This window comes from Gouania willdenowi, chromosome 13, assembly GCF_900634775.1.
Source record: "Gouania willdenowi chromosome 13, fGouWil2.1, whole genome shotgun sequence".
Classification (NCBI taxonomy): domain Eukaryota; kingdom Metazoa; phylum Chordata; class Actinopteri; order Blenniiformes; family Gobiesocidae; genus Gouania; species Gouania willdenowi.
The window spans coordinates 30,283,492-30,301,435 of record NC_041056.1 but is presented as its reverse complement, the minus strand read 5'-3'; the positions used below and the strand labels follow the sequence as shown (position 1 = coordinate 30,301,435).

Genomic DNA, 17,944 nt, shown 5'->3' with positions numbered 1-17,944 from the left:
TATCCCAGCAGATGGTCTATGATAAGGTGCTGTAGTTGTTGACATCAAGACAGAAACGGCTTGAAATCAAGTGGAGCCTTCTTCAATAATTCTTGTTTGGCCAGTACATCCACTATACAATCAGACAAATTAGAATACAATGCAGACAAACTAGATGTTTTAAACCAACCGTCAACTAGTTTAGCTTTGTTGAAACACATTCAATTATAAAGTAAAGGAGATAAGCAACAATGCCTCAATACTGTAAAATAGTTAACAGTCGTAGAGGAGAACATCACACACCCTGGGCCATCTGTGGACAAACTGTATATTCTGACAGTTTTCTATCAGACTCAGCATTAACTTTAGTGGTTTGAGATGCAGCCAACAATCCATTGGATTGGATGGTATAGGCTACCTACCCATAGCTCTTCAAATGCTGACAGCTTTGGTCATGCAGCAGAGGAGACATGACTGCTTCATCCATGAAGAAAAAAGCCTAGAATTCAACCTTGATTACATTTGAGATGTACTAATTGCTTCCTTAGGATTCATTTGTTGATTAAATTGATTAACGCACGGATCACTAACAATCTTCATTACATTTGTCTCAGGAGGTAATATAATAGTACATTTAGGAACTATTCTAAGTCGTCTCCTTTGCTGGTAATCATCCACACTATTTGTAAGACACCAAAAAGACCAGACAGAGATTCAGATGTCCAGTTTTTAATTATCATTTCTGTTTTATTTAAGCAGATATTTCCCATTAGCATTATACAGATCAAAAACCTACAGAGATCTCCCATAACTACCCAACCATCTTTTTGTCTCCATGCAGAATTTCAGCCTCATTCATCACATCAGTTCTTCAGTGTGCAGTCTGTCAGCTTGCAGAGGGAATTTAATTTTTTTTTTTTGTAAAAAGAACGCGGTGTCAGAACCATCACCAGGCACAGCTCATCTTATCCTCCCATGCCCAAGTGTTTTGGGATCATCTAGTTAAGCAGGATGAAATCTGTAGAACATCTGATATCTTACCGCTTACAGGGTTCAGTGCAACTCCCAATACTCTTGATCATCTGTGTGGTATCTGACACCTCAGTCTCCGCGGGGGGGGGGTGGGGGGGGGGGGGGGGGGGGGGGGGGGGGGGGGGGGGGGGGGGGGGGGGGGGGGGGGGGGGGTGGGGGGGGCGGGGGGATTAAGGCTAGAAGCTGGTGTATAGTTTTCTGCAGAACTATGGCAGTACCTTTCTTTCACCTGCTTTGAAGCATGAACTGATGGCTTTGGTTGGATTAAAAATCAGCTGAACTGAAAGATGGTGAATGTAAAGGAAAATAACGAAGCCTCAGGGTTTAAAAAGCAAATGGAGGATTTTAAAAAGAATACATAATAATGTGAAGAGTTTGCCAGACTAATACAAGGAGAACACAGTCCTCAAATAAAAGTAAATACATCATTAAACATTCGTGGACACACTCACCCCAATAAAACAAACAGCAAAAAATGTGAATGGCAAACAAGCAGGTCAATCAAACCATACAAAGTGACATCAGGCTTTTCCAAAGTGACATCAAGTTTCTCTTTTGAATCCATTCAATCCCCCTAATCTCCCATCTGTTTCTGTAAACCAGAAAGTATTCAGCTGCTCCGTTTGTTTTATGGCTGTAAGCAAGGTTAGGGTCCACTCTGAAACATTATCAAGACTTCTGCCTCTGTTCCGAGACAAACTAGTATACAGAGACTGTGTGAAGTGAACCAAAGCTATGGCCATGAGGAATTTACATGAGTGACACAGGCAATGACTTCAGCAGCATTATCAGGGGACTGGAGGACATAGAACAATACAGCACATTCAGAGAAAATAGACGTATGGTGCAGGACAGGAGAAATCAAGTTTGCTTTATACAATCACATTTCTAGAGTAATGCAGCAACATTCCACCACTGACAGGATTTTACATCAGCTCATTCCTTGAAGCACCATTGTACAGCTAACATGGAGGTGTGTGTGACACAAACAGAGCAAGTATCTGGAAGAGTAAGCAGGCTCTAGGGTATTACATTTCTATGTGTCACTTAATGAATGCTAATCTCAATCAAACACACTGCAAACGTTTCACATGGATTACTGAACAACTGAATACAGAGTTACAGAGACACCAGAATGATTATGAGGCAGAAGAAGGGGCATAATGACAGCAGCAGGAGAGGACCCCAACCCTGGTGTGCAAACCTTTACAAGCAGCCACTCTGGAGCGAAGACATGGAGAGAGGATATTCTGACGGGCTTGAAAAAACAAGGCAAGGAGAGAGACACACCTCTCTTCCTATTTACCTCCCACCCTCCCTCTGCTCAGAGCGAGGATGAGGAAGGAGTGCTTGAACAAATGGAAAACAAAAGTGTCCTGGAGTGCTTATACCTCCCGTACCTCCTCTCTGCCCAGAGGTGACAGGGTCAAAGGAGGAGGAGCATAGAATGAGATGATAGTGTGGGATTCATTCCTTTCTACCTGGCCTCCGCCCTCCTATCCTCTCTCTTGGTGCGGATTGGCTGGGAACCATCAGCAGGCTGTTGCACCCAGTTGTTGTCATGGAGTCCAACACGGCAGCCTGGCGTGTCCTTGTCTGTACGCCGGCAACACATCCAGTAAGAGCGTCCGTAAGGCAGGTCATGGTGGTAAGGTTTGGGGTGCCAGCGGCACAGAGACACGTCCCCACGCTCGTACTGTCGCTTGCACTGCTTACAGGGGTCGTCCCTGTAGAGAGGATCCTGGTTCCAGCGTGAATCTACTGCCCGCACACTGTACGTTTCAATTAGGGACTTGAAGTTGTGACAGGTGCACTTGAGAGCTGCAAGGGATCGCGTAGGCAAGTAGCTAAATATGTTGACCATGATATGGTCTGGGAGCAGGAGCATGTACTGTCGGGGTTCAAGGAGCCGCTGGATTTGAAAACGAATTTCCAAGAAGTCATGAGACACGTGGCGGTAGAGACGACAAAATGAAGGATCAGAGCAATCATCCCCAACGTTTGGAGAGTCGGGCCGAGTCGCGCGCTCCCCTGAAGATACTGCCACCCCGGTCGTAGGACTGTTGTTGTTGGCACAGTCCAGAGAGCATATTCCTGACCCACTAGCAGTGCCAGTTACCTTTGGATCTTCCTCTGGGCCGCGGGGGGGCTGAAGGAAAAAAAGCTGTCCAGGAGGGGGATCATCAGATAAGGGGTCGGTGGAGCTTCCTACATTCCCACCATTCCCCCCCCCCACTGGGCAACGCAAAACACACAGTCTCTTCCTGCACATTCTCTGTACTGTCCTTTCCATAAAACACACATTGATCCACAGCCCCAGTAACCACCACCTCCACATGGAAACCAGTCACTCGCTCCCTCCCAACACCTACAGGTTTTGTCTCCACAGGAGAGAAATCCTGCGATGGGTCCGGGCTGCCGCATGTCTGCCTATCTGTGTGGTGCAAGTCTCCATCTGCTTTGGGGGTAGCTGTGGTGGCAGCAAGCAACAAACTACTGGGGTCTCTGGATGAGGGACTAACGAGCTGATAGAGGTCACAGGTGATTTTCTCTTTGGCCCGGGCAGCTGCCTGACTGCCCCCACCTCCACAACTCATAAACATACACCGGGATCTACCAGCTGGCTCCAGTGGGGACCGTGGGTCCAGATTTGACACTCTGAAAGCTATTCTAACCTCACCATGACTGTGGCTGGGAGTTGAAGGAGGGTTAATGGTGTCAGACTCGCCTGCTCTTGTTCGCTCCTTTTCTCTGTCTTGGCTTGAGGAGTCAATTCCAGAACGAGAACTCAGATGGAGCCGATTCTCTAAGTTCTGGGACTCAAAGTGTGCAATTGCCTGAGCTACCTTACAGGACTCATGCTGCTCCTCCAACTCCTGGTCCATATGTATGGGGGATACCTCTGGGGCCTCCTTTGGAGGCTGATTATTTGAACTTTCTGGCATAAACACAATTGAAGTAGGATCTGACACTGTACTTCGCAATACAGTGTGCTGGTGAGGGGTAAGGCTTTGACTCTGAGTGGTCGTGGGGGGCTGGTGGTGGTGGGTTCCCTGAACAGCCACAATCCCTTGAAGGGCCATTGCAGTCCTTTGCTCGACCAAGGCAACCATCTCTGCTACAGAGAGCAGGTCTGTTTCATTCACCTCTCCTAAGTGCGTCTCCTCAACGCTTGCAGGTGCATGAAGGGAGTCATGGCTTAGGTGGGACTCTGAGGCTTGAGAACGTGTAGGTGGTTCATAAGAGGAGCATCGTCTTCGTCTTTTGGCTTTACTGCAATCAGTTGCCCAATTACCTTTTACCTAGAGAAGGAAAATGTTCATGTTTAATTCATCATTCCAATGGAAATATCGTTAAAACCATGATGACTATTTATGTTGCTTACCTTCATGGCGCTTGGTCTTGGCTGACCTGCTCCGCTGAACTGATGAGCAACAAAAAAGGCAATTTTCTCCTTGGTGTTACCTGGCTTGATGACATACCAGGTGTCCAACAGCACACGACCATCTTCAACCTGGGACCCAGACGATGGCGGTGAGAGCGGAGCTGATGGTGGTTGAGGGGCCTGGCTCGGTGTAGGGGAACTTGAGTTGAGATCAGGTTCAGGTGGAGTGTTCTCCAATTCCACATCAGCCACCTCTCCATTCTCTTCTTGAACACCAACTATCATCCCATTTTTACTTCCCTCTGCTGCTCTTCTAGCACATGGAGATGGTTGGGCCTTACAAAGAGAAGGCGCCACTGCCCCGCCGCTGCCTCCACTATTGGAACTTAAGCCTGGGGTCCTGGCTTTGTTCTGGGAGTAGGTGCCAAAAGGCCGTGGGCACCACAGCCGGATGTGAGAGAATGTGTCTCGGTCCATCAGGATGTGGACCACTGAGATGTATCAGCATTTATGCTGGCCAGCAAACAGCAAGGGCCCTCATTGTTGGCTCCCTGTCCTGGTGCCAACCTGAGAGACACTATGCGCAAACTCAGTGGCAATGTTGATACAACCTGTCAAGAGACAGGAAAGAAGAAAATGATAAATATGAAAGGAGAAACAAATCAGAGATCAATTGATTATCAGTAACACTGTTCATTAGTGGCTTATTTATACAAATAATCAATGCTCAGTTAAAACTAGGAATGGACCGATATGGGTTTTTTAGGGCAGATGCCGATACCGTTTTTTTCCCCATCAGCCTAAGCCGATGACCGATACTGACTGCCGATTGTCTTGAGCCGATATTTGGAGCCGATACTAATTTTGCTCCCTCAATTTACATCACAAAAATTACACAAGGACAATAACAAATGGTACAAGTCTCAATTAAAAAAAGGAACATTTACTGAAATTAACGAAGGTGAGGTATAAATAACAAAAACAGGGGATGTAGAAGAAGAACAAGTAAAAAAAATAGTGAGACATCTCATGAAAATAGCTTTGACAAATAAGTTGGCCTGACTGAAGATATATTTTATTAACAGGATTATTGAGTATAAATATATCATTATAGTATTAAACACAAAAAAAAACCATGAATAATAGTCCACTCCAACACAACCCCAGAAGCAAAATTAACAGAGGAAAATAACGTGTTGTCGGATGCAATTGCTTAATGCGCATCCGACATCAGGTTAACAAACTGTTCAAGTTTCTGTTGCATCAACATGAACTGGAATAAATATTCAAACAAGTAATAAACTGCTTCTCATAGTCAGCAACGCTGAGTGAGAAGCAGAGAGAGAAGAAAAGAAGCACACACGCCAAACCTCTGGCCAGCAGCGCATTACCTACAGCTGCCACACAACACGTGGACCCACGAAACAACAAATGCTGAGTTAAACAGTTAAAAAATGCTTTGAGAGTTTAAAATCTGTTTGGGATTGAAGAGCTTGCTCCACACTCTGCTAGTGGGGGGAGGGGCTCTGCACTTTGTCTACAGCACACGGAGCAGCCTGTAGCAGCCGCTCTGTTTATAAAGTGGATCGGCGAACGCATCAGCGTGCATCGGCCGATGCCGATACACGTAAAACACGCAAAAATCGGGTGATTACATTGGCCGGCCGATGAATCGGTTGATCACTAGTTAAAACCGTGTTAAACGTGTTGCTTTGCGATATTCAGACAGTTATGGAATTGTGCACCAGCCGAACAGTACAGTACCACCTTTAGACTACTACTGAAATGCATCAACAGGCTGGCCTCATACTTTGGTCTAATTTAATCAGCACTTACATTTTCTGTACTGTACCAAGATCATGTCTCCCACTTTGAAGGCTCTAAATCAAATTAGTAGGATTCATTTCAGGTTTAGGGTCTGCAGCTAGCCTGAATATGGGATGAATGATGAAACACAAATATGCCAAATGGACTCTCCTTCCTCTGAACATTATGCATTTTTAAGAGGGTTTACTTCATCTGGAGGCACCACAGCACCAGCCTCGAGGTAAAGACAGACAGAAAGAGAATCAGAAGGGTGTCATATTGAGAATGCTTGCTTGTCCCCCCCCATACTCACTACTTGCCAAAGCTTCTCAGAATGGCTTCAGCAGCCAGGCAAGCTCTCAAGACTAAACACCAACATACTTATACAGTGAGTAGCAAGTAGTGAGAAAGCATTGTGTTCCACTAATTGAACCCTAAAGAGAAGTTTAAATGACCAATTGACTGATTTTATATATTTGGAAAGTCTGAGAAAAACCAACTTTTTTTAAGGGAAGAAAAATAAATCAGGAAATGATGAGGTAGTTAATCTCATCATGTCACAGACACTTTAGTTGAGGAGCCATCAATATGTTCCACATCATATATTCAGGGTCACAGGGCTTACTCTGGGTGGAGGACAGAACACTGATCCTATGATGATGGTAATACACAGACAACTACACCTACACTCTCATTTACAGTCAAGCGACTGTGGCCAATAAAGTGACAGCCCAACATAAGTTTAATGACAATGGCAAATTTTCCATATTCGGTGGAAATTGGTACATCTAAAACTGTTCACAATTTTAATTCTATTCTAGACGAAAACCTTAAGAAAACTGTTCATGTCAGATTGACAAAACTGCATTAAGACTATAATATGCATCCATGTGAGGAGAGATTTATTTCTCTCGTGCTGTCATTGCAAGGGCTCAAATATTAATTATCCAACAAGATACCAGATTCCCAATATTACGTTGATTTTCCAATAGTCTATTAAATTTGTATCTATTACAATCAATGCAAATTGTAAAATATAATTGAGTATTTTTAGATACACAGTTTATGAACAAAAACTGAGTTGACACAGGTGCAATTTGTAGACTAGGAATTTAGTAAACATTTGTTCATTTTTGTAAACAGAGTGGGCACTTTTTTGACATGATGACTCCTGTTTAGCACCCATGTTAAAATCATTCGCCTATTGTTTATCCGACAAACTGCATGAGAAATCCATATATTCAGACAATAGGAGCAGCAGGGAAATGTGTTTAAGTAAAACTGTCCACACTGTAGTAAACCAACGAAACTGCTTCTATAATCACAATCACAGTGATACAGCTTGGACGAGAGTAAAAATAATTACACTAACGTCGGTAAATGGAGGAGGAAAATCTAATGTTTAAGGTAGTGAGCTTGTAGGTCACCATGGTGAGCTGAGGGTCATCAGTTCAAATTCAATCTGGGCCATCACTGTGGGATGACTTGAGCAAGTCACTCAACCCTAACCTTGGATAAAAGAGTAGCAAATGAAAATGTAATACTGACACACCGCACCTTGCAGTCTATCTTTGACACTAAATTATGTTATTACACAAACTGTTAAACAAATAGTTGGCCAATACAAAGCCATCATCTCAAAAAACAATATAAGAAAGTAATACGTTATGTGTCTAAAAAACATTTAATTTAAATGAAATTAGAATTTAAATGACAATAAAAAATTTAAAAATGTATGTCAAAAATAAAAATGTAATTTAAAACAATGCGTAAGACAATTAAGTTGTAGTGACATGGACTATTTTTTAATTAATCAGAATCATATGTCATAAGTATATCAAATGTAGGAGAACAGCATTAATTCCCCTCAGGGATCAATGGTTTACTCAATCTAAGCAGGTTTATTGATTAAGTTTTGATCAACTTAACTTAAATTAACCTAATTTAAATGATCCTGATGACATAATTCCAGACTGTAATGATTAGACAAAAACAAATGGACACAAGGATGCATCTGTTATTTCACCACTAAGGGCCATAATAGTTTACAGTATCAGAAATTATCAAGTTATGATTAACCTATGATATTTCAGCCTTCCAATCCCTGGCATCAATGATCTTGTCTACAACAAATGACAACTTTTCCCAAGGATCTTCTATAGCACTGATGAGATGTGGTTCAAACACTCTGAGCAGGTGAAGGTGCTCACATTATCAGGGAGTGACCAAGCACTTCACGAGAAAAGGGCAGAGCCTCACAGACACAGTAAAGTTAAGCAGGAACTGGTCTGCTTTGTATTTTGGAGGGAGTGATGAGTTGCGTAGTTCTTTGGCAGTTTAGATTGTGTTCAGGGTAGACGCTTCAACATGTTGAAACGGCCAGAACAGGAGGGGGGTGGGCAGTGTGTCGAATGAGCGGTCCCCAGAAAAATTTCCTCATAACAAACGTCCTTTGCCTCACAATGACGCAATTTCATCCCCATTCTTTCAATTTCCACGTTCAAACAGTGGATTCCATTTTCATTGGTCGATTCCGTCCGCCATTCCTTTAATGTGGAAATATAGGGCCCCATGTATCTACCAGCACATGTGAAGGAGTTCACTAATATTGCTGCATATAGTCCTATACAATGACCCATCCATTGTTAGGGCAATGCTTCATTGGGGTTGTAGTTCTTAGTGTATTTTCACCTAGAGTTGTCACAATACCAAAATGAGTAACAACGATACTATACCAGACAAAGAATCAAGGATCCGGGTAATATCGCGATACTGAAGCCTTTTTTTTTTTTTTTTTTTTTTTTTTTTTTTTAAATCATTATTATTTTTATGATCTGCAATGTATTTGTCCAAGTTAGAAATACTTATTAATTACTTAGTGGTGTTTGGTGCATGATAAGAGTACATGAACAAAAGCATATAAGCAATAAAAAATTAATAAATGAAGTTAGGAAATCACATGGTAGAAATGACAAAAATAACCAGTTTCCTTTGCACATCAATTTGTTTAACTAATATAAATAATCACCTTACGATAACAAATTTACTGTCTTAAAAAAAACAAAAACTATTTGACGATAATGCTTCTTCTCCAACATAATAAACCACAGAGGATAAAATACAATAAACAGGAACTGATTTATTGAGGAATCTATATTAGTATGCATTTTCTGGGTGACGTCACTGGTGTTTTATGAGATTGGATATAATCCCTCCTTTGTATGTATATAATTTGTAAATATTGTTTGTACATTGTAAATATCTCTGTAAATAAAAAAAATTAAAAAAAAAAAGAACGCTCTGAGTCCGTGCGGGAAAAAAACAAAAAAGTGTTTCCTCCTTTGGCTCCTATAGCTGGTGACAGCGCCTGCACAGTGGATCGCCTATTGTTTTACCGTCTCTGCCTCGTTTAAAGCCAAAATACTTCCAAATTGGACTTTTGAAGTTTGGTTTTTAAGCAAAATTAGTGATGCCACTGACGACGACGCCGCAGCAGACTCGCCATGTGTTGTCTCGTATTTGTGACTGTAAGCCGTGCACGCATCCAGGCGCTTGTTTGTTTAGAAGCGAGTTTCTATCAAAGCAGAGCTGTCTTCAGTTCCTTCATGCCGGTGTAGAAACACACAAACAGCCAATCAGCTACAGACAGGCGGACCCAGCATGCGGTCACAGCCTATCATATCTCCGGACATCACCAGTAACAGGCAAACAGCCAATCATTCAGCAGCTGTGGAGTTCGGTTGCCATGTTGGTATGGTATGTTTTCAAGTGAATAGAGTGCAGTGAACTTAGACTGTGCAGTGAGAAGCCGGGAGGAGAGTAGAGGCAGCTGCTATGTAGCGGAAACTGGCACTGGTAGTATCTTAATCCACGGCAGTACCGTCGTGTAAAATTTATAGTATAGTAGGACCTGTTACAATTTGGCACCGTGTGGTATCGTGCAACTATACTTTCACCCTCAATTCAACAACTAAAGAACTAAATTTCCTGGTAAATCAGGACTCGAGACTGCGACAAAAATGGTCGCATATGCAAGTATTTTTCAGTGTGTGCGAGTGAAAATTAACCAACAAAAACCCTATTCTGGAAGAAAATAGAGATTTTAATTGTGTGGTAACAGATTAATTTAATCACCAATGTGACGGTTAAATATGCATGTTGTATGTGTGGCAAGAAATTAGCAAGTAGCATGTGTTGACCACATAATCATGCCTTGTCTAATTCGAGTTACTTTTTGTAGCCTTTCAAATACATTAACTAAAAAAATCTTTATATAACATTGCGTTCATGTAAACTGAGATGTGTAAGAATTTGAAGATGCAAGATACTGTTTTATTTCTTGATGTCAGTTTATTCTATTTTAAACTATTTTTAAGTTTCCATTTACATGATCAATATAAATCACATCAAATTAAATCAAACATTATTCTATATAATTTTAACTGTATAGAATTTAATGCACTGTATTGTCTTCATTGAAAAGGTATTTTTTTGGCTCCAGGAGGACTTTAATCCAGGTGAGGTGAGGTTAAATGGCTCCTTGTAGAGTAAAGATTGCAGACTCTTAACCAGGGGAAGAGGGTTAGGAGACCCCACTATAAGAGCTGGGCCCTCTGAATTTAATTCCATGGGGTGAAGAAATGCAGATACTAAGTTGGTTATGCTACTGTTAAGTTAATTCAAGTACAGCCTTTCTGCAAAATAAAAAAACAGAATACTTGTAATTATTATTATATAAAATAAATGACCTGTTATTTCAGCCACTGCTTGTTGCAGAAAAAGTTAGTGTTGACACTAAAACATTTAGCAAATATATCTCGAGTCATTGTCAATCTTTACTTCATACACAACTAAGATACGCCAGTTATGTCAATTATTCATTAGCATGCGTGGATATGCTGTACACTCTCCCCACCCCCGCTCAAAAAAAAGGAAAAAAGGTGCGACCAGATTCTGTGCTGATGCGACCAACTGAGAAAGTTTGTCGCAAGAGTGCCACCACTGGAAAAGTTAGTGTAGAGCCCTGTAAATGATCCCGTCTTCACTAAATTTTACCTGAGAATGGCATCAGCTAACAACAATATTGACTGAGATTCATTACAAAAAGCGACACATTGCCTGCAGAGATGCACACCTCGCTTCAAGTCAGCCTGTCCGCAAAAGAACGATCACCTCAGTAAAGTGAATGAGGATAAACATTGTACACACCGTTTCCCTTCATCAAAATTTACCAATTACTTCTTTACAAGAATAGTAAAAAAAAAAAAAGTCTGTGCATTATATCACAATCATGCATACTGTGCTAAAATGAAAGGCATCTCTAAAAAAGAGTGGGTTTGGCTCATTGAAGATGGGAAACCAGTGAAAAATACACTAATGCTCATGCTGTCAGCGTGGTTAGAAATATCTCACTGTAAATACCATTTGCACTGATGTCAACTGAAACAAGAAGTTTGAAAGAGGGGCTTCATCCTTTATCTAAGGCTCACATTTATGTTCTGTAAATGTTTAATAATTAGTGCATATTTCAGTCGATAATGCTTTGCTTCATTTACATTATCAAAAAATTCAGAAAAAATGTAAATCTTTGTCTTAAACTCTGCAAGTTTCGTGGTGATAAATTAGTTCAAATGTTTACTCAGTTCACTGGAGTTGTCTCACCAACACCAGTTCATTTACAGTGTTTCTGTTGGATCACACTGGATTACTGTTAAATACTGTATACAGTATAACTTAATCAAATTAATTTCACAAATAAACTTGTTAATTAACCACCTGGGAGTGCTCCTTGTTTTTTTTTTTTTTTTTTTTTTTTTTTAAAACTTGCTAGCAGCTAAAAAGTAAGCGTACAGCCCGGCACAGTCACATACTCTGCTCTGTATTTGCATACAACGCTTTGCCATTCCAATGAGATTCAAGTCAAAATCTGCAGATACGACATAGCTGCTTGTCTCAGGCGGTGGAACCAGTGCACAATAATAAAAGGCAAACAACACAGAGAAAGAACTTATTAAAGCTTTTTTAAAGGGAGTGGATACATTCCTCAAACAACCCCTGATTTACAAGTGTGATCTATTTAATTAAATGAGCTGCCATCTATATACTATATCTACACCACAATACATGCAAGGAATTTCTACAGCATAGAATGCCTTAACAGAACAAAAACTCTGGCTAAATCATCCTGTTAAGCTAAAGTTACAATCATATTCACACAGGCATAAAAGCAAACCAAAACAAAGCTTTTTACCATTAAACCCAGATTATAACATGTAATTAAATCACAGTTTGTAAAACACTTGCTTCAAATAAGTCATCAGCTACACAAACAACTTTTTGAATTTCTACAACTAAATGCATGCGTTTGGCTTTAAGCTCCCAGCAACCACTTAATCCTTCCAATCCTGTTCACACACTGCGCCAGTGACACCCTGAAAGAAGAGAAGCTAGAAATGCAACATTTATGGAAGCCTTCTGACCAACATTAAATGGTGAATGTCGTGTGTATGCTGATAACTTCCAGTGACTGACACTTTTCACAACTGTGGTTAAGTCTTATCACTCTACAGGAGTAGATGCATCAATGTTACACAGAGGCACTGTTACTGTGGGCACCACAATAAATTAGTCTTTATTAAACTGATAAAAAAAATAGCCAGAAATGACTTATCTATACAGAATGTAGACCTTTGATAAACACTTCATTTAAAACACATTTTTTTAATCCCGTGTGTGCTTAATACACTCCACATGATCAAAGTTCAGCTCAATACTACTGGCTAAGCATAAAGACCATTAAAAACCTATGATAAGATGAGGGTGGGGCTGGTTGGGGAACTTAGGGTTTGACTGAGGGTCTCATGGGGCGTATGCACATGACACCCACGTAGTAAATAAATAGCACGGCCTTGCTTGAGTGCCAAGTCTAATCAAATGCAGTCAAAAGACACATTTTCTAAATATAATTATCGCAATATACAGTAAGGATGTCCCAATCCGATATTGATATCGGTCCGATATCAGCCAGAAAACAAATATCGGATTTTATCGGTCTGCATCTAAAATCACCGATATTGGTGCTCTGATAATATACACACATATATATATATATATATTTGGATAGAACTTATATCCATAGATGACTGTGGTTCACACTCCAACAAAATAGGTGGCGGCAATGCCTTCACACTCTTGCTCAGAGCCCACATGATAACAACAACGGGTGTGCGGTGCTACTGGGAGAAGGAGAAGGGATGTCGGCCGTGTGGGAATATTTTACCATTAACTCAAACAAAGACGTTGCAGCTGAGTGCAACACTTGTCATGCACAAGTTTCCCGTGGTGGCACAGAACCCACAAAGTTTAATACGACCATGAGATTTTCGCAAGACCACCAGGCAAAAAAACAACAAACCTCTGGCTCCTTCACTCAACCATCACTGGCGGAAGCATTTGCAATGTGAGACAAACTCCCACGGTATGGCAATAAGGCACTGGCTATAACAGAAAAGATAGCCCAGTTTATTATTGTGCTCGATAACCAGCCTCTGTCGGTGGTGAGTAATGTTGGGTTTAAACGCTTAATTGAGCACCTCGACCCTCGCTACATTATTCCTAGCCGCCACTACCTTGTCGACAAAACGATACGCCAGATGCTTAAATAAGTTAAAAAGTGTATTGCTGCACATGTGGAGAAAGCTAAAGTTGTTAGCTTTACCACCGACATCGGGAGCTCAGACCATCGACCACTGTCCTTATTGAGCCTGACTATGCACTGGGTAGACGCTGACTTTACATCGTAGAGAGCGGTGTTACATGCATGTGAGATCAGAGGTTCACACACTGCTGATGCAATCACGAACGCCATGGAGGAGATGCTGCGTGACTGGAAGATTGACAAAAAATAAGGTAGTTTTAAGAGACAATGCTGCTAATGGAGAAAAGCGAAAAGATCAGCAGGTGTGCCAAGCTGAGGATGTTTGTCTTCAGCTTGTAGTGCATACTGGGGTCTGTCACAGCGAGCTGTAAGGTGACACACTAGCCAACGGGAGAAATATAGTGGGCCACTTTAAGCATTCCCCCAAGGCTTATTGGATGTATTTAGGTTATTTTTTTCAGGGTCTTATAATTATTTTTTATTTATTTATTAAATTGTAGAATACTGCAGATATTTTTTGTTTAAGGTTAACATTGATGAATAATAAATGTGTCAGTTTTTCTCATACCTACTGTTGCTGACTAATATTCTCTGTTTGAGTAACATCACTTGATTAAGCCTTTGCTAACATTTCATACTGCAAAATAAGTAATAATTGTTTATTTTATACAGAATTAAAAATAAATAAAATAAAATTATGTATGATTCATGCTAATATCGGATCAATATCGGTATCGGCCGATGCAGGCTGCAATATGGAAATGAAAAAGTTGTATCGGGACATCCCTATATACACAAAAATAAATGTATATATCCATTGATTTCTTTTTTTTTAAAAAAAAAACTGAAAAACAACAACTTCATTTGTCTTTGCAGCCTAGCACCTAATCGTCTTAGACCGGTACCGGTTCGGTGGCCGCTGATTTAGACCACAGAGCAGTCTTGTTGTGCTACACAGTGACACAGAGCAGGTATAGCAAGGACTTAACAAAATCATACGTCTGTTCAAAGCATCGAGAGGAATGTATTATCTAACTCGGGGATTGGTAGCTTGTAAAAGTCTGGCTAAAGATACAGTCAAGTAAAGTTGTTTACCAGATGCATTTTTATGTTGTTTAATCATGCGTTTGTCATAGGGTACCTGTAAGTCACTAGCTAATAGAAAAAAAAGGATTCCTTTGATCTGGTTAAACTTGTTTTTTAAGGTTAATACACGCACAGTTCAAAAGCACTTTTTTGAATTAACTGTATTATTTTAATGTATTATTTGGTAGCAACACTTGTATATACTGAGATTAATAAAACCACTTCCTCTATTTTTATTTTTTAAACTTCTTTTCAAACCTCTTCAATCAATCAATAAATGTCCAAGGTACAAAAAGACATCAACAGATGCTCATCCTTTCTGTGATACCTATCATTATTGATCCACTCATCATTTGGAGAAAAATTTTTAATCAATGTGTCCTAAAAATGTAATGTGGATAAACTACACAGACATGGAAAACTGGCGGCCTGGGGAACACATGCAGCCATGAATCTAATTGCATGGCCCCTAAAATGAACACACAAAATTACTCCAAAAACACAATACTAAAGAAAATTTTGCATCAAGGAAAACAAAAATATACAAAATGCAAACCAAAAAACACACAAGAGATTACTACAATGCCTCACCACAAAACCATATCAAAAACACTCAAAATGAGAGTAGACAGTGACAAAAGATATACACAAAACAGAAACATGCAGAACATTAACAAACATACACATATGAAATAAATATATATATACATGACAATAAAAACACAAAAAGCTTTGATCTTTTCTCTTATCTATAATGTTAACATAACATGGCCCTCGGATCAGATGCTCACAATTTTGTGGCAGATGGTGTGATAAAGGTGTCCAATCTCTGAACTAGAGAGTCGTTGTTTTCTTTACGCTGTAAACCTAAAAACGATTCACTTTTCCTTTGGTCTCTAAAACTACCCTCTACCTTTATCTCTACTTTATACTGGACTGTGAGGGCCAGATGTTGAAATAAAATGGAAATTATGGTATTTTCAGAAAACATCTCAACAAGGTCTCCCTCAGCAAGTGTCTGTAAAGCCATAAAGCGAGCTTTGCTTCAAACTGTCAACATCCTAACAGAGCTGCATGCATAACTACCAGATAAACAGGGACATGAGAGCTATATGTCTGACTAAACACCACAGAAAAAGTGTCAGACTGTCCTGCAGGGCTGTGTGTGTGTGTTCTATGTCAAACAGCAAGCAACTGTTTGTTTAAACATAATCACAAGCTGCGGACTCTGATACTAGCATTGATTTAAAAATCATTATATAACCGCAATATTACCTTAAGGAAGGTGTGCAAAAATCTATATTGAGCAACACCACTAATCAAACTATGTTGAATTGTTCCAAAGTTACAACACATACAGGTGTTAAAATATCCCAAAACAATGGGACTTTGGTATGTCTCAGAAACAAAAGCAGTATCATGTTTACATATCCAAGATCCGTCAATCACTTTGTGGTTGTTTGTTCTTACATTAGATGCATTAAAGACACAATGGTTTCGGACATTAGGTGAGAATACTGCGATACTTTGGCCTGCAGGTCACGTCGTTTACTAGTTTAGTTACCCTTTCCCGATGACAACTCCTCACATCTAGCTTTAGTGCTTAATGACAACCAACGTGCTTCGATGGCAACCAACAAGTGGGGTCCCATAATAAACTAAATCAACAACAACAAAACACAGCGTTTATTTTGATCAAAACGACTCTTCTCAAACCCAGCTTGCCTGCCTGCTATCCGAGTAGCATTTAGCATTTACTACATCGCAGAAACAGAAAAAGTGCACTACGGTTTAAGTACATCTGACCTATTGTGTTTAGTGTTAAAATACATTGACTCGGTAGTTAAGTCCTCTGGCGAAATGTGTTTAATGTGATTTAAACGCATTGGTAAGTTAAATTGCGGAGTAATATCATGGATTAAAGCGAAACATCACGAGCTAACGAGCATGCTAACAGGCTAGCACAACTTACCTGCGAAATAACATTATAACAGTGGCTAAAAAAAACAGCTTGAATTTCCACAGCTTTCTTACCTTGGTGCCCACAGACAGTCGTCTCCACCGACAGTCAGCCGACTTTAACACTGTGTGTGACGAGAACAGACCGAGTCAGAGTGCTCCAGTGCAGGTGACACCAGTTAACTATGTGTGTCCACGTAGCTACAGTTAGCCTCGCTGGCTAACGTCGACATTAAGCCAGCGGCGACGCAGCTATGAGCCTTGGCTGCAGCTGACTGCTTATCGAGCCTTTGTGTGCCTGTCAGTTTGTCTCCACACAGTCTGCGCGACTAAACGCCTTGTTAGGACTCTTTGCACTCCCTCTCCCACTATCTTTTTAGACGTGACACAAGCTTTTACGGTATGTTCTCGGGGATACCAAAATAATCAGTGTCAAAACGTGAGCAAGAGGAGGAAGGCCATCTTGTTGACAAGCAGCTGCATAAGGCCCGCAGCCAATAGCGACGCAGAGTCGGTGCTGTGCCCATATAAGGCGTCTGCGCTGACCACGCCCTCTGTTGCTGTGGACCCACACGCGCAAACTCAAATTTAAAAGCGCTGTAAAAAACCCAACATCCAAAGGTCAATGTGTCAGAAACAGGTGGGGCGATCCATAAAACAATAACTTATCAGTCTAAATCACATTTACAGCCAGGAAATAGCGTTAACTTTAATGTGCGAAAAAGACACAATTATTATATAACATAAATAAAACAACACAGAAACACGGTGAAGATGGCAATTAAATATGCATGGCAATAACAGCTGGTAATGTAACAGAAAAAACATCAGGAATTAGTGCATCACAATGGGTCCAACAAACAGGAAAACACACTGCATACAACTAGATAACATTGAAATACATCAGAATCAGAATCAGAATGTTTTTAATGGCCATGTACAGTTTTAAGGACAGTACATGGAATTTGTCTTGGTAGTTGGTGCACAAAAAACAAACAACAAATATTAAAAAATAAAAAAACAAAGAACAACCCAGCAAC

The 17,944-nt window shown here is 40.5% G+C and overlaps 1 protein-coding gene across 1 annotated transcript; it reads right to left on the bottom strand.

Annotated features, from left to right (window-relative positions):
* Positions 1-700: 700 nt before the first annotated feature.
* fbxo46 (F-box protein 46) lies at positions 701-17,393 on the bottom strand. Its single transcript, XM_028464805.1, is given in 4 exon segments — positions 701-3,244; positions 3,246-4,313; positions 4,397-5,007; positions 16,980-17,393. Coding segments are annotated over 3 exon segments (2,301 nt in total). The 5' UTR covers positions 4,874-5,007; positions 16,980-17,393; the 3' UTR covers positions 701-2,488.
* Between the last annotated feature and the right edge of the window lie 551 nt (positions 17,394-17,944).